Raw genomic sequence first — 24,475 nt, 5'->3', positions numbered from 1 at the left:
GAGCAGCATCCTCAGCCATCTCAGCTGAGCCCTCTGCAGCGTTGGGAGCCCCATCCTCCCCCCTCCTCCACCTGCCTTTGAGCCTGTCGCAGAGCATACCCTGCGCACAGGCTCCAGCCCATCGAGCTCGCAGCAGCTTACGGTCTCCTTCAAGGAGCAGTAAGCGGGCAAGGCACAGTAAGCAGGCTAAGGATATCTTGGACCTGAAGAGCCAGATGGCTCAGGTCCTAGAGTACCTGGTCAGGCAGCAGGCTTTTCCCCCTGCTCCTGCCCTAGCTCCACCTCCAGCACCTGCCCCGGTACCGACTTCGCCTTACCGGCGGTTGCGGACGTCTCGCAGCGAGACGAGGCGATGAGCGAGGAGGGACAGGATGCAATTTCGATCACAGCTTCCTGGGATGGGGACTCCTTCATGCAGCAGGAGACAGAGGTCCAGGAGATAACTCAGGAGACAGGCCCCAGCTCTGAGGTTGTCTCAGAGACTGGTGTTACCCCTCCCTCGAGCTCAGTGCAAGCGCTTATGGAGCGATCCTCCAACTTCCTCCAGGTCTCCTGGATGGCAGCGCCTGAACAGCGCCGCTCTGTGTTCAGACCTGCGCAAGCCTTGACCGCTCCCCCCCCCCGCCCCCCGTTGCCTTTTCCGGTGTTCCCAGAGGAGGAGGTACAATCTTCCTGTTACCGACCTGCCTCGGTGCTGAGTGTCTCAAAGCATGCAGCCCTACTGGCCTCCTTGGAAGGTGTGGGGGCTCAGGGACTAGCGCAATTCCCGCCGGTGGATTCCACCATAGCGGCCCTGGTGCAAGCCCGCCTCTGATCCAGTAGCCTCAGAGCTTGGTCTAGAGTATGCTGCTGCAAATCTCAGGCTTCAAAGGGCAAGCCCTGGGCAGAAGCCTGGCGGGTCTCGTAGTGGTGTGCAGACAGCTTTGGCTGTCGCAAGCCAGGGTCCCGGATGCGGACAAGTCGGCCTTATTGGACACGCCTATCTCCCCTAGCCATACATTCGGGCCAGCGGAAGAGGATATATTGCAACACTCCCAATGAGAGCAGGAGGTGTCTCGACTGGTGGCTGCGATTCTCTCTTCCCGTGCTCCGGTACGAGAGAGGATGAGGCACTGGCATCTGCCCGTAACAACGATAACCCGGACAGTTCCGGTCCCCACTGCGCCGAACACTGGACGTGGGGCCCCAGCACAACAGCGCTCCAGGAGACCGTTCCAACGGAACCACCCTAGGCAGCCTCCAAAACAGGCTCCACCTCAGCCTCAGCAGCCCCAGCAGGGGCCCTGAAGGCTTGCAGCCTCAGACCCACCCCTTCTCCCAACACCAGCTGCAATACTGGCACAATTGCATCTCAGACTCTTGGGTGCTCGCCACCGTACACACCGGTTACACACTGCAGTTCCGTGTGGGCCTTCCTCCCTTTCGAGGGATCACGGTTCCATCCGTGAGCGACCCTCTCCAGGTCTTGGCCCTCAGGCAAGAAGTAAAAACATTGCTTCTCAAACAAGCCATCTGCCTCATAGAACACACCTCTCAAGAAGAGGGGTTCTGCTCAAGATACTTTCTAGTGCCAAAAAAGGAAGGTGGCCTTCACAGACCTGAGACACCTCGATGGGTTCTTGAGGGAGAGGAGGTTCCAGAGGGTCACACATCGCCACATCCTCCAGTCTGTCCGGCCGGGCTACTGGCTTACCACTGTGGACTTAAGCTGCATCCACACTGGACAGAGTGATGTGAGCGATGCGCTGCATCAGTATGACCAGGTCTTCGTCTGCCATGGTGAAAGGATCCTGGGTCATGCCCTCTCGATGCAGCAACTGTCCCACTGGATTGTGGACACAGTTTCGACTGCATATACTAATGCCGGCCTACCCCCACCTGCACACTCTACTAGAGGAGTGGTTACGTCATGGGCTCTCTTTAGAGGTGCCTGATTGGCTGATATTTGTACTGTGGCTAGCTGGGTTACTCTGCATACATTCACCAGGTTCTACCAACTCAATGTGGTAGATCCCTCTATGCCTTCATTAGGCACAAGGGTCCTTGAGGTTGCACGCTCACACAACAAAGACTAGTTGGTGGTAGCAAGACATCCCTCATCTGCTGTCCGCTCATGCTCCCTCACAACGGCTTTGATATACTTTCCCAAAAGTATAGTTGTTGGTCATCTTCAAATTGAAAGGGAAAGATAGGTTAAGGATGTAACTCTGGTTCCCTGAAAGAGAAGACGACCAACAAACCTTGCGAGGTCGCATCACTCACGTTCGTGGGTTCGATGCAAAAGAGAACGTGATCTCCACAGAGTGACTACTTATTCCCTCGGTAGGCGGGACCGAGGACGTCACTCCCCGGAAGGGCCTATCGGCAGCTCTGACATAAAATGCTCAGTAAATACCTGACCTGTGGCAGGCATATCCTAAAAGTGTAGTTGTTGGTCGTCTTCTCTTTCAGGGAATCAGGGTTACATCTGTAACCTATCGTTGCGTTTGTGAGGGAAAGTGCTCAATTTGATGTTCTAATAGTGTGGAAAAAGCATGTTACTCTTACACATTTGTTATAGTTGCTTGAAGATGCAACGGATATGCCAACTGAAGAGGTGGTGGAAGACCTGAGCACTGTTGTTCGTGGCAAGAGAAGTAAGGATCTCTGAATGACATTTTTCAATCTGACCAATTTTTTTCATCCTCAGATGTGTAACTTTGCAACTCTGTGCAGTTACCAGTGTTCTAATGCTTCATGAGTATGACCAAATCTGTAGTCTTCAAATTATTTATTTATGCTGTCTTTAACTCATGTTAAAGCTAAAAAGGAGAAAGTATAAAATGTGATGTTACAAAATGAGAAACAAATAGATTGAGAGCAATTAAGAGACTTTTTGGATTGTTGTACGGTGGTTTTCTCCTTTCTCTACATTTAAAAGTAAATTGTATTTTTCTGTATGTAATTCATGCATCTGTGCACAGTAGAAGTGTTTTTAAAAGGCTGGGGAATGCAGAACACTCCATGCCAATCTGAGCAGCGCTTAATTTATTTGTAGACTTCAAAACAAAACAGGACACAACGTGTAAATAAAATCAAAACTCTGACTTACAAGCAATTGCTTATATACTGCAGTATATGTAATTTGTAAAACTAACCTTGAATTGTTTTATGATCAAAAGCAATGGTTTTTGTGTTCCATCCCTTAAAATATTGAACAAGGGTTTGTTCAACAAATCTCTCTCTCTCTCTCTCTCTCTCTCTCTCTCTTTCTCTCTCTCTCTGTAGCTTTGCCTCCCATCTCCTTGTCGTCTCCCAGAACAAGCTATGCAGAATTCTCAATGAGAGAACGTATGAGAGAGAAGCTGAAAGCTGCAAGGGTATAGTGACATTTACTTCTGCATAGCATAGTAGCTACAGTATTATTATTAGATTGTGTTCTCAGTTCACACAGTAAAACTTTGTTTTTCAAGATGTGAACTGATGTAAACACCTCACATATAAACTTATATACTAAATATTCATTCTGTATAAGTTTGGGTACCTTTTTTTTGTCTGATTTACAAGTCAAAAGCAGAAAGTGTTCTACAGCAAGAAACTTCTAGTGAGTCCCCGAGACGACTGAAGAATCTTCGAGACACAGAGACAGTCACCAGGTTTGACACAGAGGTGAGTAACTTAAACTGCTATTATAAATGATTCAGTCTTCATAACCTGCTTCCCTAATTACCTTGGTATCTTTGAAGGAAGTGGATAACTAATATCCTACATTAAATTAACACCAAATAGTACAGAGCAACTCTTAGGTGATTTAGCCTTTTTAAATTCAATTATTTATTAGAGCTTCAAGAGAAAAGACAAGCGACATGAGGTTCCTGAGTTGTTTATTTTAAAAAAGTAGCTAAAGTTAATACAACAAGTGCTCCCCCCCCATGTTCACAATATTAAAGTGCTGGAGGTTAGTGAACCTTGGAAGCTTTAGGTGCCTGTCTACAAAGTATTGGTGAGGATGGTAGTCCATACTTTTAATTCACCAATCTTCCCATAGCTAATTCTAAAGAAAATAAGTGTACTAAATTCTGAACCATTTTAATAGGTGGAGTTGCATTGCATTAAATTGACATTGCTTACATTATGTTTATTTGAAGATTGTTTTATACTTTGAACTGTTCTTTTAATGAAAGTTTGTAATTATTACCTGTCCCAACAGCTGGATGACGATGAATTCAGGAGAAGTAGAGACAATGTTTCGCCCCTTTCTTCGAGAGTCAAGTTCAGAGACATAGTGAACAAACTCAAGCAGAAACCTCAGGTATTAGTTGTGAATTGTTAGTGTGCAAGCTTATGAGTGGGTTTTTTAAACAGTTTTGTGGATTATACTGCAGCAGTTTCTTTGCTTTTGTTCTCCAACTCTTCTAGACGCAGACAGGTTTTCCTACAGCTGAAGAGGCCTACAACTTTTTCACTTTCAACTTTGACCCAGAACCTCCGGAGGAGAAGCCTAAAAAGAAGAGACGGTCAAGACAAGACCAGGAGGAAGGCGAGGAAGAGGAGGCACAAGAGGAGGAGGAGGAGGAGGAGGAGGAGGAGGAGACAGCAGTTAGTGGAGAGCAAGAGGAGGAAGCAGAGAAGGTAAATCAGCAAAGCATCCTAACACTGATCAAGTTTTACATCAAAAAATTGTTAACATTTTTTAATACAAATTGAATACAAACAGAAGTAAATCTTGTGTGTGTGTGTGTATATATATATATATATATATATATATATATATATATATATATATATATATATATATATATATATATATATATAAATAATATACAGTATATATGCATTGCCTTGATGCAGTCTACTTTAAAATAACAAGAAATCACATTAAAAAGTAAGTAGCAGGGTTCTGAAAAATATAGCATTATACATCTCCACGTGTTGCTACAATTGTTTAAAAAATGTACCTGTAATTTTTCTTTTCATTGTTAACATCCTGACAACTTTTGACACTTACAACTTTAAAGTCTGTTTCAAAGCTTTTTTTCAAAATGCCCACTCTAGTGCACTGGGGTTTGAGATCTGTCCTCTAAATCACTGCAGAAAGAGCGATTTAAAAAAAAAAAAATAATAATAATAATTAATTGTGTTACCTTTTGACAATGTGGGCAATCATCCTTACGCTATCTGTGCACTAGAGCGGCCATTTTGAAAAAAAAAGCTTTGAAACAGACTTCAAAGTTTTATAAGTGTAAAAAGTTGTCAGGATGTTAACAATGAAAAAAAATGACAGGTACGTTATTTAAACAGTTGTAGCAACACGTGCGGATGTGTAACGTGATATTTTTCGGAACCCCACAACTTTAATCTTTAAAAACTGTCCAAAAATGTTACAAATGTATTACACGTTGACACTATAATACACTTAACAACCTCACTTAGCTGTCCTGGTGTAAAGGCATATGGGCTTGGATATTGAATATTTCCAGTCCGTGATATTAATCCAAGCCAGTCTTTTTTTTAATCCAAGTCAGTCTTTTTTCATCTTGCAGGGTTTCTTTAACCAGATTAGCCATATTTAGGTATGCCAACACTGCTAATGATGCAACACTGCTAAGTATGCTTTATCAGACATTTTACAGGAATAATGCAATCTCTGTTTTCTAATGCAAACTCTGTTCCCATGCAGGATGAAGACGCACCTCTTGTAAAAGACCAGGATGAAGACCTGTTTATTATCGATCAAACAGCACAAGACTTTCTTGAATATAAAGCTGCAGAGTGTGAAGACTATAACAGTCGACTGCTAAAAGAGAACGAAGTGCTCTTCACACCCAGTATTCTCACAGGTACTCCTATGACACAGCTTTGTATTATCAGCTGCATATTCTTGCTATTCTGAATTCCATTGTATTTTATTGATGTTCTGGGTCATTTTATGATTAAAAAAAGATCTAAACATATTCGAAAAGCCACAATGGGTTATTTACCTCCTTGTATTGTACATTATCACCTCATCCTATATTCTATATCTAATGGCGCACTCTTTGTGTTTGTATCAGTGCCTGCTTCCCACAAGGTCCCTGAGAACAAGCAGCCTCGCTTTCTGGAGGATGAAGGGCTGTACGTCGGAGAAAGGCCTGAAGTTTCTCTCGCTAATCAGAACATCCTGGAGAACAGACTACTCCGACAGGAGGAGGTGACCATCCATTTTGTTTGCAACTGTTGCATAAAATGTTTTTGTTTTAATACCATTATTGGATGGTTATAATAAATAATATAAGGATGAAGAGTTCTATTGGGACCCATCAATTCTGAAATCCTTCAAAGATATGTCTACAGAATATGTGTTTCTTGGATCGGTGCATGCTGGCCAGTATTTTGTCAAAATGCATCATTCATTGTGTTAGCAACCCAAGCTTTTAACATTTGTGTTGTTTATTTTCCATTCAGGGCAAGAGATGGTTTGGAGATGATGGCCGGATTATGGCTTTGCCCAATCCCATTAAAGAATCCTCAACTAGGCCTCCTGTGTTTTCTCTCGAAGAAGACGTAGACCCTGCCCTGGAAACAGTCTACAGGAAGGTAATTCCTTTGAATGTCTTCATATGCCACCTTTTAACATTCCAGATCTGCAATCTCCGGCACACTCATACACCACTACATGATTAAATATTTTTGTGATGATGTGAAAAGTTTAATCAGCAGATGTAAGAATTTCTGTCCAACTGCTTTCTTATCCATGCAGCAAATATTATGCAAAGCAGACTTGCTGCTAGGTGAAATTGATGACAATTAGTGCTTTGAACTAAAACTAAATACATGAAAATAGTTACAGCTGGCAGATTATGTCATTAAGTAAACAAGATTGTATGTGCTTTACAGGGTTTTAAAATCAAACCACAGTCTTGTAGTTTCATCATTTATTATCAACATTTTAGGATCATAGTCCTTATGACATTTTACACACTGCGTACTTAGCGACTCTGTCTTTTAAGATTAATCAGATTGGAACTTTAGTTCAAGAGCTAAATACATCTGCTGTGGCTTATTTTCATATAGTGTTACATAAAGTTTGTAATCTATTTTCTTACATATGAATCCATTCCAGGCAGTGAAGTCCAAGTACACCAACCGTTACATTATTGGTGCAGGTGATCCCCAGGGGGACTTTCAGCTGGATATCGATGTGTCTGGTTTGATTTTCATCCATCATCCACTATTCAGTCGTGAACATGTGCTGGCAGCCAAACTGGCCCAGATGTACGACCAGTACTTAACAAGACAGCAGAAGAACCTCACCAGCCTCCTCACAGACAAGGTCTCCATTCTCTTTTATTTACTTACACATTTTACACTTTTGTCTTTTAGCAGCAGTGGTAACTCATATTTATGTCATTGTGCAGTTTGAATATATTATAACTTGATTTAATACTAGAACTAATTATTTAGTGTTTTCCACTAGTATGCATTTAGCAACTGAATTACATTTATGTATGCTTCTTGCATACCTGCTTTAATGCATAACCAAATTAAAAACGTTAATTTTATATATATATATATATATATATATATATATATATATAAAAGACATTACGTGTACATACTAATTCTTGCGATAGTGTCACAGCATAAATAAATGAACATGTGTGAAAATATATTTTTCAATTTCCTGCTATCCTGCAGTAGGGATTGTGTTCAGTGTTAAGCATATACATCTTAATTTTAGTTACATTCTGTATTAGTAGAGTGAGTTTGTAAAAACAGTTGTCCAAAAAGTAATATGTGGTTATTAGAGTTTTTACTCTCATATAATCTATTAATCTTAGCTTGCATATGTGAGCAATTATATCCTGAGTTTCTTTCTATTTTCTCACCACAACTCAACCTGTGTAAATATACTGTTAATTGCCTTTGTAGTTGCATGCTCTAAGGAATGCCATACGCAACATCACAGAACAACACAACGGACAAATTCTTAATCCAGTGATGCAACACAGGATATCCGAGTACAGATTTGAAATCAGGTAATTCTTCTTCTCTTTCTGGTTGACTAGACCTGTCTCGGGTTTTGGGATCCCATTTGCTTTTTTTTATTTATTTATTTTTTATTGCATTTGTGTTTTTGATATTCATTGTGATTTAAAGCTTCTACCATATGTTTTCAGTTTTGTTACCCACATTGACATTAGGTAGGTTTAAATATGGGATTGAAAGTGAAAAACAAATCCATTGCTACCAAATAAGTCATACGTGAGTGAAGATAATGCGTATGCAGTTATTTTGCCGTACGGTGCTTGGTTATTTGTAGTTTAATGAAAGGAACTTTAAGGCTGTTTTATACAATAATGTGAATATATTTATATCGATTGCAGCTGCATAGTCATCTTGGGTCTAAGTTAGGTTTAATGCAATATTCAGGTCATTTAGTTTTAACAGATATAGTAACATATATTTTCTGCACTATAAAATAAGCATTTTTACTGTGCAGTGTAAATAAGCCTACAATGTTGTAAGAATATTTTGTGTTTTCAGGCATACCCGAAAATTGCGTGATGTAGAACAAGAAAAGGATCGAACCTTACTGAAGGGCATTGTAAAGATCTGGAAGGAGATTAAAGCCTTGCGTGATTTCCAGAGGTTCACTAATACACCACTCAAACTCTGCCTGAGAAGGTGTGTGTGTTTTTATTTTGGGGGGGGTTCCCTTATTTTTCTTCACCTTTGAGAAGTCTCAATGACCTCTATTTTTAATGTATTTATTTTTATTTTGCTGTCTGAACAGTTTACTCTTTGTTATAAAATGCACATTTCATCTGTGATCACGTGTTTCTTTGCCACCTGCTGGTTTCTGAAGGTTTTTGATGAAAAACAATGTGCTGAACTTTCAGTTCTACCTATTACTAGTTCATTAATCCATGTGTACTGTATAATCTATAAATTCAGTTTTTTTTAAACAGGGTTGGGGTCATTTCCTTTTTAAAATCAATTCCCAATTCCAATTTGTCAGAAAGAATGGAATTGGAATTTTATATTTTAGACACATAATAATTGTTGTGATTGTTTTCATTTGAGGCCAATTTGATTGACTAAGAGTGACTTCAATTTAAGTCATTTGTTGACAGAATGCTGCTAATTGTGCTGGAATTGATTGATTAAAAGGGAATGTGAATTGGAATTGGGAATTTATTTTAAAAAGGAAATGGAAATGGAAATGACCGCAACCATGATTTCAAATGGTATACCCCAAGTAAACAACAAGGTGTCTCAATTTTGTGACCCACGTTGACAAGGTAAAATGATACAAAAATATATTAATACAATGTTTTGAAACAAGTAAAGACTTTCCATAATTAACACTATATACCTTGCATCACTTGTAAAGCAGTTGAAATGTGTGGGATTAAATAGTACTGACTGTATATCAAAACAACCAAATAAATCAAATTTGTATAGTTTGGGAAATGTAATGTTTGATTCCTGATCATTACAGATGGTTTCAATACTTTGAGCTGCCACTGATTCAAATAGAACACCCCCTGAACATCATTGTTTGTCTTAAAGGGAGGCGGTGGACCGTAGAGCAGATGAAAGACTCTTTGAATCTGAAATCCAGGCTGAAATACATGAACTCTCTGAGGAGTTTGAGGAAGAGTATCAAAAGCAGCTTTCAGAGTACAAAGCAAAGTATGCAGAGTGGAAAGCATGGAAAAAGAAGCAGGTAGGATTGAGTAGTGATTGAAGATTGCTGGCACCTGATCATTTTAGAGTAGGGACAGAATTAGTCGAGACCTACTCAGTTTCAGTCTAACAATACAAGCATGAGACTGCACTTGCCGATTTGATTAAAATGGAGCCCACATTATTTGACAAATACAGAAGATTAATGCATACATTTGTTTCAGTGCATGGCTGTGTATCAGTCACTAACCACAATAATGTAATACTGATAACCAGAAAGCCAAAAGGAAAAAGAAGAAGCAGCAGCAGCAAGCTGAGGAAGAGGACGAGGATGGTCAGGAGAAAGGGAGCGATGAGGAGCTGGGGGAGGAGCCCCCAAAGCCAGACCCTCCAGGAGAGCTGGACGTAGCAGTGCTGGAACAGCAGGTCCGGGAGAAAGCAAACCTCAGTCGTAGGAAACCTGGGGAATCCAATCTCATAGCTGAGCTCACCTCTGCAGGCAGTGTCACTCCAAATGAGCTCTGCCCAAGGTATTGTAAGAGAAACAGGAGAAATAGAAAGGTTGGGAAGTAAGGATATGTAATAAATAAAACATGACGTTTTAGCTGGTAAACTTTCATCGGGAGATACCTGAAGGGCAGGGGGTCAAACTCCAGTCCTCGAGGGCTGCACTGTCTTCTGGTTTTCATTCCAACTTAAGCTCTCAATTAACATAATTGACCTAATTATTTGTTTAATTTGACACATTTAATATTTTTCAAGGTCTTTTACAGTTGATGGTTTTAAAAATGCACTTGATTCAAGGTACACTACCTATGAAACATTTTGAGGCCCGAAGAGAAGTGTTAAATGTGTTCAGTTAATCAAATAATTAGACCAATTAAGTAACTGAGAGCTCGGGTGGAACGAAAGACAGGAGACACTGCGGCCCTCCAGGATCACACCCCTGCTGAAGGGGATTCAGGTGTCAGTAGGTCATTTTACTAATGTTTTCTTCCCTTTACAATATTTGTGTATAGTTCACTTCACAATATAACCATTCAGTCTGGTACAGTCTTATGAGAGGCCTATGACAAATGTGTGATCAGGATTGTGGTACAATGCTAGACTTCGGTGGCCAGCAGTATTGACCAGTTATTCACACCATGAGATTGTGTTGTCTGGTGTTCTTTCATTATCTGTACTTTTTTGTGATCATTCTTCAACTGTTGATTTTAGACTATCTAAAATTAGCCAATGAATGTTGTAGCAGTATAGACTGAGGTCAGACTTGAGCAATACAGCAAAGGTTTTCAAAAAATATATGGTGTGTCATTCCTTTACAGAGGTGAGATTATGAGAAGAGAAGACACCCAGAAACGTTCAATCTATACAAAAGTGCTTTACAACAACAAGGAGGTCTCTAGGACTGCCAGTCGCACATTAAATTCAGATTTCAGAGTCCACTTTGGACAGATCTTTAACTTGAAAATCGTCAACTGGCCAGAAAGTGTCAAGCTTCAGGTATGTATCTGTTATAATATAGTCCCAACACATCCACAATTGCAGACAGCCCATGTCTCCCGGAACTTCCGGGAGTCTCCTTGATCTGCATAACACCCTCCCTCCTGTTTGTATCAAACAGATCAGGCACAAAAGCCAAACTGCTAGCTTTGCTAAACAAGGTGCATGTTGTTTGGTGGGTAGGTACAAGGTAGTTCAAGTTGGTTGGTCAGTAACCTGTCCATCAAACATAAGGTAATTACAATGATAGCAACGGTTTTGAAGGAGGGACATTAATCGCAGTTATACACAATGGCATTAAAGGACACAACTGAAGCTGAAACTGAGGGTGAATATGAGGGTATTTAACACAGTTCTCATTGGATTATACAAAGGCAGTCCCATGTATTATTTCTGTTAAAAAACAAGCCCTGTTAATTATGCCAGGTGCACACAGTGTGCAATTGAGATTTCTCGACCGCCCACGGCGGGATAAACGATTATAGGAGACATGTAGATGTAAGTACTGTATCTTGTAATAGTGTCCCATGTTTGTTTTCAATAGCACAGTTATTGGTTGGTTAAAATAAAATATCGTACTAACAACACGTACACATTGTCAGTGTTGTACTTCACTAGAAGTAGAAGTTGCAGTTGTGATGTGTAGTTACACCAGAAAGAGGATTACTATAAGTGATTGTTTTGTTTGTTCAACCACATCACACATTCACGTATTTAAAAAAATAAACGACTTTAGTACTCAGAACACCTCAAGATTTGTCATTTATTCATTTACTAAAGAAATAAATTAACTTTTGCAAACCCGTCTTACATCAAACTAATTAAAAACTAAAAACACAGCTGTAATGACCATTAAAGCAAAGCACCAACAAGTGCTTAATTCGCAAAACATTTAGCGCGTGAATGTTTTCAGCACCATCATCCCTGAAAGAGAGAAACCTGGTTAATGTTATAGACCTGAAAATGAATAAACTGATATAATTGAAGTCCCTAGATTATAATTCTTCACTGTTTATTTGTACTTCTGTAACATCTCTTTTTGTTGAACAGCAGGATTATAGTATTTTAAATGTTCTGTACATTGAATAGTAATGGATAAAATATTATAAAGATAAAATTAATGGAAATTCCTGACTACATCCGTAATTTAGAAGTGCATTTATCTTACTTTACTGTAAGTAGGAGTAACAGGAGTATACTACCAGTTTGAAAGTCTCCTTTTACACTATTATACTGTGAAGAGCTCATTTCAGTACATTACTTTTTTTATTGTCTTAGGAAATGCGTCCTCATCTTCTGTAAACCAAGTGCAAAATGTACTTGTATTATTTGCACTGCATGGGGTTACAGCATGTGAGGCAGGCAAAGAAAAGGGATAAGTGCCACACAATCTCTCAGTTCTTCAGGACAGATCAGGATAGAACTCTTCAGGATAAGTTTATCAATGCTGAGGTGGTGTTTACAGGATTTTTAGTTGAGCACAACCTGCTATTTTCAGTGGCTCAACATGCAGGTAGTTTGTTTCACACAATGTTTCCTGACCACGAGACAGCAAAGCATTATGCCTGTTCTTACACAGAAACATCTGCCATTGTAAATAATGCACTTGAACCAATGTTCCCGAAACCTGTTTCAGGATATTCTGTCAGAGAAAAGGCCATATAGTCTAATGATAGATGAGAGTATTGACATTATCAGCATGATTTTCAAAAGGAGCAAAATAGTAACTAGGTCACAACATGATTTTTAAAGCCTGATTTAATGTAACCACATCACTTAATGTATATTTTTAAAGAATCAACATTTCATCTAAACCCTTTGAAAGCCCATACTTAGTGACCCAAATCAGCTTTTAGAAATCACTTTGCGACCTCGTTCATGAAGAGAAAGATCATGAAGAGAAAGATCAATTCAGTGTAGGCTTTGTAGATATGCCTATCTGTAATTCACCAAATGCAGAGAACATATTCAGATGTATTTCATCATCACAGGAAGGAAAAGGAATCTTAGGCTTGGTATTGTTGTTCTCCCTGAAATCAATCTTATAAACTTGGGCTGTCTGCAACTGTTTGTATTGTACTGTATTTCGATGACTTGTAAAACCACTGAAGGTGCTTTGGTGTGTACAGTTGATATATTATTATTAATTATTATTAGAACATTTTTAAAAAAATCTGCCAGGGGGAGGTTCTAAAAGACAAATATCTCCTAACTTTAGATTTTCTTTATTTATATACTGGGTATGGTCTTGTTATTATTTACTTGTTTGTTGTAATTCAAATAATTACTGTTAAATGTATATTTTTTTTATAGTTTGTTCTCGTAGGATCTTTTTATTGTTCAGTTGCTATGACTGTTAAATGTTTATAATATTAGTTTCTGCTGTACACTATTCTTTAGGTCTTATTTTAACAATTCTCACATTCAGAAAGACCAGGCACAAGTAGAGAGAAATACAAACCGCTCCAAACAGTATCTATAGATTGAGGCCTCAAGACAGCAAAGCAGCCCGCAGTACAGCATAAGGAGATAGAGACGCATTCAACAGTAAAGCTTTGAGATACAGCACTGGACAATGGCAGTCTGGCAACAAATTGGTTTAGCATGGAGAGGCAGCAGTGCAGAATCCAGAGACAGCAGGTTCATCCATAGCAGAGCAGAGGCAGCAACAGTCATCCACAGTGCTATAAAGTTCCTGGTAAAACATTTTTCAAATTAATATACAAATGAAATAAATTGTTTGTAATTGTTTGCATACTGTAGTAAAGCTGTGCAGATGTCTGGATATTTGAATGATTTTTCTGGTTTCAGGTATTTGAAATGGTGGGATCATCCAGCACAATGTTGGCAGAAGTGTATGTACCTCTTCCAGACACTACAGTCCTCACCGGCAACGCCCCTTCAGAAGAGCTGGAGTTCAGCAGTAACCACCGCGTCATGTTTGATCATGAGGGAGTGGGAAGCGGTAATATTTCTCTGATCATTCATGTGGGGGAAAAGTAAAAATGTAGCTGTGGGGAGTCTTACAATATTGACATAAAAAAAAAAGAAATGAGAGAAGAATAATTTATAAGAATTAAGGGATTGTCTGACATTGGCATAGTCCTGTTATTAAAATGACAATTTATTTTACAGACACTTTTGATTTTGATTTTTTTCTTAATGATTTCCTTTCTAGATGTGCCGTTTTCCTTTGAGGCTGATGGGAGTAACAAGCTGATTCTCCTGACGTCTGGTAAACTGTCCTGCAGTGTTTCCTGGGCAGTGGGAGAGAATGGCGCTCCATTAGTCCCACCCGTGTCTCAACAGACTGGTGGAATTCAAAGGTAATTTATTCTTCAGTTCATATTGTAAGCAAGTTATCAACGTAGTGAAATGTATGATGTATTACAGCACAGTGAAGTACTTGCACAAAAGACATTTTATAAAACTGAATTATTTGTATGACTTATGAATTGTTGAATTTCAAAACCCTTCTTTGTTAAACTTGTACTTTTTTTGGTCTTTTTAAAGTGCAATTAAACAGCTGGATGCCATTGCATGCATTGGGACGTCTGGTGTAAGTGACATGAAAAAGTTGGCAAAATGGGCTGCTGAATCCAGACTTGATCCAAATGATCCCAGTAATGCTGCACTAATGCAGTTACTAACAGTAAGATATTTCTTAATCTCTAATTTCAAATAAAACAATCATACTTTTTTATTTTTTGGAAAGTGTTCATGATTGTATTTCTGAAGCTTAGGGATCTAAAATTTAGTTTTTGGCTGAAGAGAAAGATAAACACCAAAACATGCACATTAGCAGTTTGCTCTGTTAGTGTTATGCATAATTTTGGGTTCCAGCACAAACATAAGCTTTAATTTTGATGAAAAAGAAAGTGTCAAATGTTTTCTTTAATTTTCGTTAGATCGCTACCAGTGGGGAGGTCCAGATTCCTGACTTCTTTCGCCTGGAGCAGTTGCAGGAGGAGTTCAATTTTGCCTCGGAGGATGAGCTTCAGAGATCCAAGAGATTCCGACTTCTGGAGCTCAGGAGTCAGGAGGTGGCAGAGTTCCGGAACTATAAAAGAGTCCCTGCACTAGACAGGGAAATCTCAGAGAAGGTGTTCCAGGTAGGATCTGATTTTCAGCCTCTGTTTGACTGGCTATGTTTGTGGCCTGATAAATTAAAATCTATAATCCTTAGTGACTAGCGTGAGACATCACCTGAAGCTAGTAGAGCTTCACCTGGAACCTTTTGCCTACCTAACTTGTCTGAAGTTGCTGATAATTCTCTCTGTTAAGGGGTTTGCTTCTTACATGTATTTTCCTTTATGAATAACACAGCAAATAATTCTTAAAAGGAAGTCAGCCACAAATTCTTATAATTGCCTCGTAAGTTTAAATGCATTTTCCTGTTCCTTGCCTGCTTTATCAAAGTACTGTATGTGTCATATTCTTTCCTATTTAGGAATATGAAAAGAGACTACATGAGAGAGAGATTATTGACACAAGTGATCATCTGGATGCCCACAGAGCATTGGTAGCCAAGTATTTGCAAAAAGTAAAGAGTTTCTACTTTTTCATGATGGCTTGTTATTAAACAGACAGTGTTGACCATCAGGATGTGACATTATACTCTGGTATTCTCTTTACAGGTCAGAGAATCTGTGATAAACAGGTTCCTGATTGCAAAACATCATTACCTTCTGTCTGACCTTGTTGTGGAAGAAGAGGTCCCCAGTATCGGGTACATATATCTTTGTTAAACATGTGTGACTGATGGTCTGTCCCCAGTACTGCATGCTTCACTGTTGCTATCCCTTCTACATTATTTTCAATTTAAATGTCTCAGGACTTTCCCGTAGCTCTGTACGTGAAGCTGCTTTTTGTTTTAAACAGCACAGAATTACAAGTAGGTTGTTTTAAAATAAAATAAATAAGAATCTAGTTTATGGTGGGTCAGCACAAGGATTGTACAGGATAATTTAAGAAAATAACTTCCAGAAAAATATGGCCTTGTTAAAACATATAATTTGACACTGAGCACTTTTGTTACCAGATTTAAGTCTAGAATAAGAAAAATTTCAAGTAGTACATTGATGGATTTTTTTTTTTGCTTTTACTGAGTCAGAGCTTACATAGTGAAGACTAGTCATCTTTTAATTCACTAATTTGCTTTACTATAAACTTAGCCAAAACCTTAAACATACAATCAGCTTCATTAATACAGAAGAAAAAGAACTCAAGGTTGTCTTTTATTAAGTTTGCGGTCTGTTTTTTTTCTATTTAATCACTGCTATGTATTTTCCTCTTTGTGTTAAAAATGCCACTTGTTAATTTCACCCACTAAGTTCTATATTTAGTAATTGTTTTTATGTTTTGTCACTCATATATATTTTTTGTCTTTATTCATTTTCTTTCTTGTGTGCTTTGTTTGCTTTTGTGTTTTAGTGCTGGGGGACCTTGGTATGTTTCTATAATTTATATGTCTTTCAGTGTGATGTATGTATGTATGTATGTATGTATGTGTGTGTGTTGTGACAGCATACTTCCTCTGTGTGACTTTGGTAACTTTTTCCAGGATCTTTGACACTGTCTATTGTAGATAGAGCACTCTTGACAACAGCAAGTAAGGTTTAAACAGGATGGTACCTGTATGTTTATTTTTTACTGGTGCCTCTTTACAAAAAAACAAAACAAACAAACCAAAACCTAGCTCTGTGCTGGAGAGCTAAACTTTATAATAATACTTTAAACATTCCCTAACTATCCACCAGACAGTTAAGCTGTTTACTGATTCAAACGAAACAATGTTACAACCAACAGAGAAGAATACACATTTTTCAAAATCTTTTCATTACACAGTAATGTGGTCTATACGCAGGTCTCTGCCTTCACACAGACAACCCCAGATTCATAAAACCTGTCTTTGTAAATATCTGTTTTCTTGACTACCTACCGACAGGTGTGCCTCATTAGAAAACAGACTTAAAGGGTAAAAAGTACACAATATTTGTGGTCCTATAGACATTCTTCCTATATCTCCCCCCCCCCCCCCCCCCCCCAATATACAACAATATAGACATTGGAGAACTGAATATTTACAGTCTTATTAACTATTAGACATGTACTGAAAATAGCAAGACTGGTAAACTGTTCAGTTTACTGGTTCTTATAATTGAACAATTATTATTATTATTATTATTATTATTATTATTATTATTATTATTATTATTATTTATTAGCAGGCACCCTTACCCAGGGAGACCTTACAGTCATAAACAAAAAATACATTTCAAGAATTAATTTGAAAAAATAAAAGTTGAATATAATTGTTAATGTAAAGAACACGCAGACAGAAAAAATACTTTTTTTCTTTCCTTTGTTATAGTTATTATGGAATTACTATAAAGTGCCATTGGTCATTGCATGGTCTTGTCTGTCCGCAGAAGTGAACAGCTGTAAAAGCTGAACTGTTAGCTTGGCTCTCAAAGGTAGTCCTGCACTTCATAACAACAATTCTAGCATGTGTTTTTTTTTATTTTAAATTCTACAGAAGTATACTGTTGTGGAAAGACATGACTTGTATGCGTTTTGGTTTTTAATGACTTCTTGATGGATTTACTGTCTCCAGGGTTTTGGGAATCAGCCTGTTCAAGCTGGCAGAACCCAAACGGCCACTGAAGCCAAGAAGAAAAGAAAGAAAGAAAGTTACAGCCCAGAATCTGTCAGATGGTGACATTAAACTCCTAATCAATGTTATCAGAGCCTACGATATTCCAATAAGGAAACCCAACACAAGGTAGGAGCCCAACTAGTTCATACTGAGAACAAATTAGAAATTCACTGGTATGGATATATGATTATTGCAGTTTGTTAACCTGTTTAATTAGTTTAATTGCACACCACCTGTGTGATGTAGCTCCACCAGTGGGGTTTATTTTCAGGTTCAACTATTCAAAAACTGTTTTTGTGGCTCCATAAAATAATAAGGTGAGGTTTTCCATCCTAAAGAGTAATTTAAATGTGAAGCTCTTTGTGGTGTATTCTGTCATTCCAAACATTTCTCAAATATTGTATTAAATTCAAATTTTTGTTATCTTCTGTGTTAAAGCTCTTGTAGCCAGATGTCTTGCACAATAGATACATGAAACACAGACCAGATCAGCAAAGTGTTAGTTTAACTATGTAGCTCAAGAGCCAATGCTACCTACTGTACAGGTACTGTGTATTGACAGCAATACAAAAATAAACATAATTTATTATTATTATTTTTTTTTTTTTTTCAACAATTATTTTTATTCATTTTCCAATTTTTCTCCCAGTTTTGGAATGTCCAATTATTATTCAACCTGGCTCACCGCTGTGACCCCCAAACTAACTCGGGAGAGACGAAGATGAGCACTCGCGTTCTCCGAAACGAGTGCCGTCAGCTGTCCGCTTTTTTCCGCTCTGCAAGCCTGCCGTGCAGCCATATTCAGAACTTACAGCATTGGAGAACCACGCAGTTCTGAATTAAATACAGGCCGGCTTGCAGGCGCCCGTCCAGCTACAGGGGTTGCTGGTGTGCTGTGAGCCAAGGGCTCCCCAGCCGACCTAACCCCTACCCCGCCAGGGCAGGGCTTGGCCAATTGTGCACCGTCCCCTGGGAACTCCCGTCCACGGTCGGCAGTGACATAGTTTGGATTTGAACCGGCAATCTCCAAGCTATAGGGCGCAACCTGCACTCCGGGCGGAGTGCCTTTACCGGATGCACCACTTGGGATTTAGTTGATGGTGCTGGTCTAGCCTGTGTAACATAGATCTGTGGTAAAATAGAATCTGGCTAATGCAACTCAGGAGCTGTTCCTGAACTCAAGTCAAAGAACCTTAACAGAAAGAATCTCAAAGATTAAATTAAACACATTAGTAACTGCTATAAATAAATAATAATCATTAAGCAAAATGTCATACGCATTTTTCTACTTTCTAGCAAACCTTCTGTAGCATCAAGGTCTGCAAGATCTTTTACTGAAGCATTTGCTGCCGGACAGCCATCGCAAAGTCCAACTCAGAGTAGTGACTTGCCTCTCAATCAGGTATGTTTTGTTTTTCACATGAGTATCCACAATATGCTGTGCAGAATAACCTTTAGGTCCTGCTAAACCCCTTCTCTTTATTATTTAAACAAGTATGTCAGTAAGATACATCCCCAACATGATGTATATCAACAGTATGTACAGAACAGTATAGAATAAGAAATGGAAATTAATACTGTAGTTTAAAGAACATTTGATCAGTGATATTTAAGGTCTAGATATCATTAGAGAAGAAAATAAGTTGTTGGTATCATGACATTTCATAGCACTATATTAAAATGACTGATGTACAGTATGTGGAATAACTTCTCGTGTTCTCAAGTTACGCATATGTAAGTGTGACATACAGACAGAGAAACACCTGCATATACAGACGTGCTCAAATTTGTTAGTACCCTTACAGCTCATTGAAATAATGCTTCATTCCTCCTGAAAAGTGATGAAATTAAAAGCTATTTTATCATGTATACTTGCATGCCTTTGGTATGTCATAGAATAAAGCAAAGAAGCTGTGAAAAGAGATGTATTATTGCTTATTCTACAAAGATATTCTAAAATGGCCTGGACACATTTGTTGGTACCCCTTAGAAAAGATAATAAATAATTGGATTATAGTGATATTTCAAACGAATTAGTTTCTTTAATTAGTATCACACATGTCTTCAATCTTGTAATCAGTCATTCAGCCTATTTAAATGGAGAAAAGTAGTCAATGTGCTGTTTGGTATCATTGTGTGCACCACACTGAACATGGACCAGAGAAAGCAAAGGAGAGAGTTGCCTGAGATCAGAAAGAAAATAATAGACAAGCATGGCAAAGGTAAAGGCTACAAGACCATCTCCAAGCAGCTTGATGTTCCTGTGACAACAGTTGCAAATATTAAGGAGTTTAAGGTCCATGGAACTGTAGGCAACCTCCCTGGGCGCGGCTGCAAGAGGAAAATCGACCCCAGAGTGAACAGAAGGATAGTGCGAATGGTAGAAAAATAACCAAGGATAACTGCCAAAGAGATACAAGCTGAACTCCAAGGTGAAGGTACGTCAGTTTCTGATCGCACCATCCGTCGCTTTTTGAGCGAAAGTGGGCTCCATGGAAGAAGACCCAGGAGGACTCCACTTTTGAAAGAAAAACATAAAAAAGCCAGACTGGAATTTGCTAAAATGCATATTGACAAGCCACAATCCTTCTGGGAGAATGTCCTTTGGACAGATGAGTCAAAACTGGAGCTATTTGGCAAGTCACATCAGCTCTATGTTCACAGACGAAAAAATGAAGTTTTCAAAGAAAAGAACACCATACCTACAGTGAAACATGGAGGAGGCTCGGTTATGTTTTGGGGCTGCTTTGCTGCGCATGGCACAGGGTGCCTTGAATCTGTGCAGGGCAATATGAAATCTCAAGACTATCAAGGCATTCTGGAGCGAAACGTACTGCCCAGTGTCAGAAAGCTCTGTCTCAGTCGCAGGTCATGGGTCCTCCAACAGGATAATGACCCAAAACACACAGCTAAAAGCACCCAAGAATGGATAAGAACAAAACATTGGACTATTCTGAAGTGGCCTTCTATGAGTCCTGATCTGAATCCTATCGAACATCTATGGAAAGAGCTAAAACGTGCAGTCTGGAGAAGGCACCCATCAAACCTGAGACAGCTGGAGCAGTTTGCTCAGGAAGTTTGGGCCAAACTACGTGTTAACAGGTGCAGAAGTCTCATTGAGAGCTACAGAAAACGTTTGATTGCAGTGATTGCCTCTAAAGGTTGTGCAACAAAATATTAGGTTAGCGGTCCCATCATTTTTGTCCATGCCATTTTCATTTGTTTTCTTATTTACAATATTATGTTGAATAAAAAATCAAAAGCAAAGTCTGATTTATATTAAATATGGAATAAACAATGGTGGATGCCAATTACTTTTGTCAGTTTCAAGTTATTTCAGAGAAAAATTGTCCATTCTTCGTTTTTTGTGGAGGGGTACCAACAAATTTGAGCAAGTCTGTATACCCACAATCTGATGCTCCCAATAACGAAGGTTAAATAAAAGGGCTTGTAACCAGGAGGTCCCCGGTTCTAATCCCGGTTCAGCCACTGACTCATTATGTGACCCTGGGCAAGTCACTTAACCTCCTTGTGCTCCGTCTTTCGGGTGAGGCGTTTTTGTAAGTGACACTGCAGCTGATGCATAGTTCACACACCATAGTCTCTGTAAATCGCCTTGGATTAAGGCATCTGCTAAATAAACAAATAATAATAATAATAATAATAATAATGCTAATTAATATTAATAGCACATTTTAATAAGGGTTTTTTCCTAGATATATGCAAAATGCAAGTGTAACATAGAGATGAATGAATGTATGGAGAGACAGACAGACACCTTCATATATCCCCCGAATCTAATATTCTCAATAACATACGGTAAATAATGTTAATTTTATCACAATTGGATAAGTGGTACAATCTCCTCCCTGTCCCTGCGGATTTCAATTTGACTTCTTGCAGTGTGTATGATACGCACACACCATTAAGTAAAGGGGGAAATTATCATTTTAAATGTGTGTTTGTGTATTCAGTTTACATGCCGTTATTTTTCTTTTTTCTAAGGTTTTGATTCGTCCTTTTGTGGAGGTTACATTTCAGCGTACGGTGCGGCAGACGACAACTGCAGATGGGCCTAATCCAAACTGGAATGAGGAATTAGAACTACCGTTTAGGTAACAATTTTAAAACAAATATATGGCAATTAAATTCCAGATGCATTACATAGCACAAGTAAGGAATGCTGTTTATTTAAGTACCTTTTGTATCTATGTACTGATGACTTTTTTGATAAATACAAAAAAATTCTGTATTTTGGGATATAATTATAGATATACAGTAACTAACATATCAAGAAAGAATATTATCAATGAGACTTATGATCCATATACGTACTGCTTCTCTCTTTCAGAGCCCCTAATGGGGATTACAGTACTGCTAGTCTGCAGTCAGTGAAGGAGGAAGTCTTTATCAATGTCTTTGATGAAGTTGTGTATGATGTCATAGAGGTAAGTTTGTGAGAAATGGTGGTAGATGGTTAGATTCGCCATAGTTGCCAACATGGTGTATAAGTGTTGTCATCTATAATGTTTTTCCTAGGATGACCGGGAAAGAGGTAGTGGAATTCACACTCGGGTTGAACGACACTGGCTAGGAGCTGTCAGGATTCCTTTCACCACCATATACTTCCAGTCAAGGGTAATCATTTTACATGTCTCACACAGCCAAAGACACACACACATAATGTATATCAGGACACGACTTTATGGCTGTTTGGACTGCTTTACTCAGTGAATACTGGAGGCGTGTTACAAAAGCCACTGTTGTCACACTTTCAACACCATATATTAAAGATATGAAGTGAGTACAGACCTTATGTTTATATAAACAGGTAAAATGTGCAGGTGACCTTGACCTCTGACACATTTAAGACTGCCATTTTGAGACCAAACACTCAGATATTGGCTTCAAATTTGAGTTCACCTATAATTATCCTTTTCTCCATCGACATGACATGGTTTTATTCAAAGGTTTGTGAAACATTTATTGTTCCATAGAACAGGGTACATACCTTATTTCAATGCCTTTTATATTGTCATAGGCATTGTGACAGGGTAGCGTCACGGCCTACGATGTTACCGGCAGGGAGAGAGACCAGGAAGCTGCAGTTTAAGCGCTATTGCGCACATTTATTAACATTTGCAGTAAACAAAACAAAAAACATAAAACAAAAGGCACAAGGGCCAAAACAAAAGGTCTACACAAAAAGTCACGGACATAAACAGGACAGCAATACAGCAACACAGCAACATGCACCCTCGCCAACACTGACAACTTCTCTAACACCCATGATGGAGCCTCATTACCCATTCAATTATGGCCCCAGTCGCATTCCCACGTGTTTTCTACACACACACACACACCTCATACCGGCCGCCCTGCCACAGGCATTTATGTAGTAAATGGTTTATTAGGATTTGTAGACTATAACCTGCATAATTTGTTCTGTAGATTGATGGTACGTTTAAGATCAACACTCCCCCCGTTCTTCTGGGCTACAGTAAAGAGCGCAGTCTGGCAGGTGAAGGAGGCTATGATGCTGTGAGGTGCCTGAGCGAGGGCTCCTACATCACACTGTTTATCACCATTGAGCCCCAGCTTGTACCTGGGGAAACAGTGAGGGAAAAGGTAACTGCTTCTGTTCTAACAATTACTTCAAAAACATATGGCCCCTAGAGTTTGATAGTTAAGCATTTTTCAGGGCCAGATGCATTCCATAAATTTGGTATTAAATATACTGATTACTGAATGTAAAATTATAATGTCAAGGTTATATTTATGATAGAACATTCTTGTTTGAGGATGTTTTCTTGTTATGTGGTTGATTATGCAGTTAAATATTTATTCTAACTAATATTGCCCAATTATGAAAGGCAAAGAACAATGGGTTAGTCTAAAGAAATAAGGGAGACATCTCTACTAACTTTAAACTTTTATACATTTCCATTTTTGGCCGTTTGTTTTTTGTGCCTACTGTTTGATTTGGGTTTTATTTATTTGTTTATGCCTCGTGTGCTTGACTTTTCTTTCTTGCTTTTCTGCTGCTTTTCTGTAGATGAATAACATGAAGGTAAATGCCATGCCGGTCATTACAATAACTAGATAGATTAAATATTAAAGTATCCTGCTTTGAAAGCATCTCTTTTTTTATTTGAAATAATTTTCTATAATGTTCTTCCAGACTTTAGTTTTAAAAAATAATGCCTCGAAGGTTCACCTTAGTAACATCAGTTCTTTTTCATTTTATGTTTGCTGTAAATGCTGCTAGTAGTGTGGAGTGGTTGTGCTGTGCAAGGTTTGTTTGTTATTTTGTAGTAATTTTGTTAAGGTGGTCCAATATTTTAGGTTACCATGTATTATTCCTGTTTGCAGTTTGACACCCAGGAGGATGAGAAGCTCCTTCAAGCGGCTGATAAATTCCAGAAAGAAGCTGCCCTTAAGTTCCCGGGTCGTCAGTGCCTCACCACTGTTATTGATATTAGTGGAAAGACTGTGTTCATCACTAGATATGTCAAGTCACTCAACCCTCCTCAGGAGCTGCTTGATGCATCTCCCAACAACTCCCAGGAAGCCTCTGTAAGCACTGATTTCTATCTGAGGAATAATTGTTAAGTTCTTTATGTAAGGTTTATGCTTAGTTTTACTGCTTTTGACTCTGATTAA

At 38.9% G+C, this 24,475-nt stretch overlaps 1 protein-coding gene across 1 annotated transcript in view; it reads left to right on the top strand.

Moving 5' to 3' along the window:
• Positions 1-24,475, top strand: part of cc2d2a (coiled-coil and C2 domain containing 2A) — a 35,771-nt gene that overhangs the window by 7,430 nt on the left and 3,866 nt on the right. Inside the window, exons 6-32 of the mRNA XM_034035597.3 lie at positions 2,561-2,636; positions 3,268-3,359; positions 3,547-3,648; positions 4,190-4,291; positions 4,399-4,611; positions 5,660-5,819; positions 6,033-6,169; positions 6,424-6,555; positions 7,082-7,291; positions 7,891-7,997; positions 8,506-8,646; positions 9,535-9,691; positions 9,928-10,181; positions 10,977-11,154; positions 13,966-14,119; positions 14,333-14,480; positions 14,668-14,806; positions 15,063-15,266; positions 15,605-15,697; positions 15,792-15,883; positions 17,771-17,938; positions 19,109-19,214; positions 21,818-21,927; positions 22,164-22,260; positions 22,352-22,450; positions 23,264-23,440; positions 24,185-24,388. Coding sequence (XP_033891488.1) covers positions 2,561-2,636; positions 3,268-3,359; positions 3,547-3,648; positions 4,190-4,291; positions 4,399-4,611; positions 5,660-5,819; positions 6,033-6,169; positions 6,424-6,555; positions 7,082-7,291; positions 7,891-7,997; positions 8,506-8,646; positions 9,535-9,691; positions 9,928-10,181; positions 10,977-11,154; positions 13,966-14,119; positions 14,333-14,480; positions 14,668-14,806; positions 15,063-15,266; positions 15,605-15,697; positions 15,792-15,883; positions 17,771-17,938; positions 19,109-19,214; positions 21,818-21,927; positions 22,164-22,260; positions 22,352-22,450; positions 23,264-23,440; positions 24,185-24,388 — 3,852 coding nt within the window. The remainder of the gene's footprint in view (positions 1-2,560; positions 2,637-3,267; positions 3,360-3,546; positions 3,649-4,189; positions 4,292-4,398; positions 4,612-5,659; positions 5,820-6,032; positions 6,170-6,423; positions 6,556-7,081; positions 7,292-7,890; positions 7,998-8,505; positions 8,647-9,534; positions 9,692-9,927; positions 10,182-10,976; positions 11,155-13,965; positions 14,120-14,332; positions 14,481-14,667; positions 14,807-15,062; positions 15,267-15,604; positions 15,698-15,791; positions 15,884-17,770; positions 17,939-19,108; positions 19,215-21,817; positions 21,928-22,163; positions 22,261-22,351; positions 22,451-23,263; positions 23,441-24,184; positions 24,389-24,475) is intronic.

This window comes from Acipenser ruthenus, chromosome 1 (assembly GCF_902713425.1).
Source record: "Acipenser ruthenus chromosome 1, fAciRut3.2 maternal haplotype, whole genome shotgun sequence".
Lineage (NCBI taxonomy): Eukaryota > Metazoa > Chordata > Actinopteri > Acipenseriformes > Acipenseridae > Acipenser > Acipenser ruthenus.
Note: the sequence above shows the minus strand (reverse complement) of the source record. Positions and strands in the feature narration are given on the sequence as shown.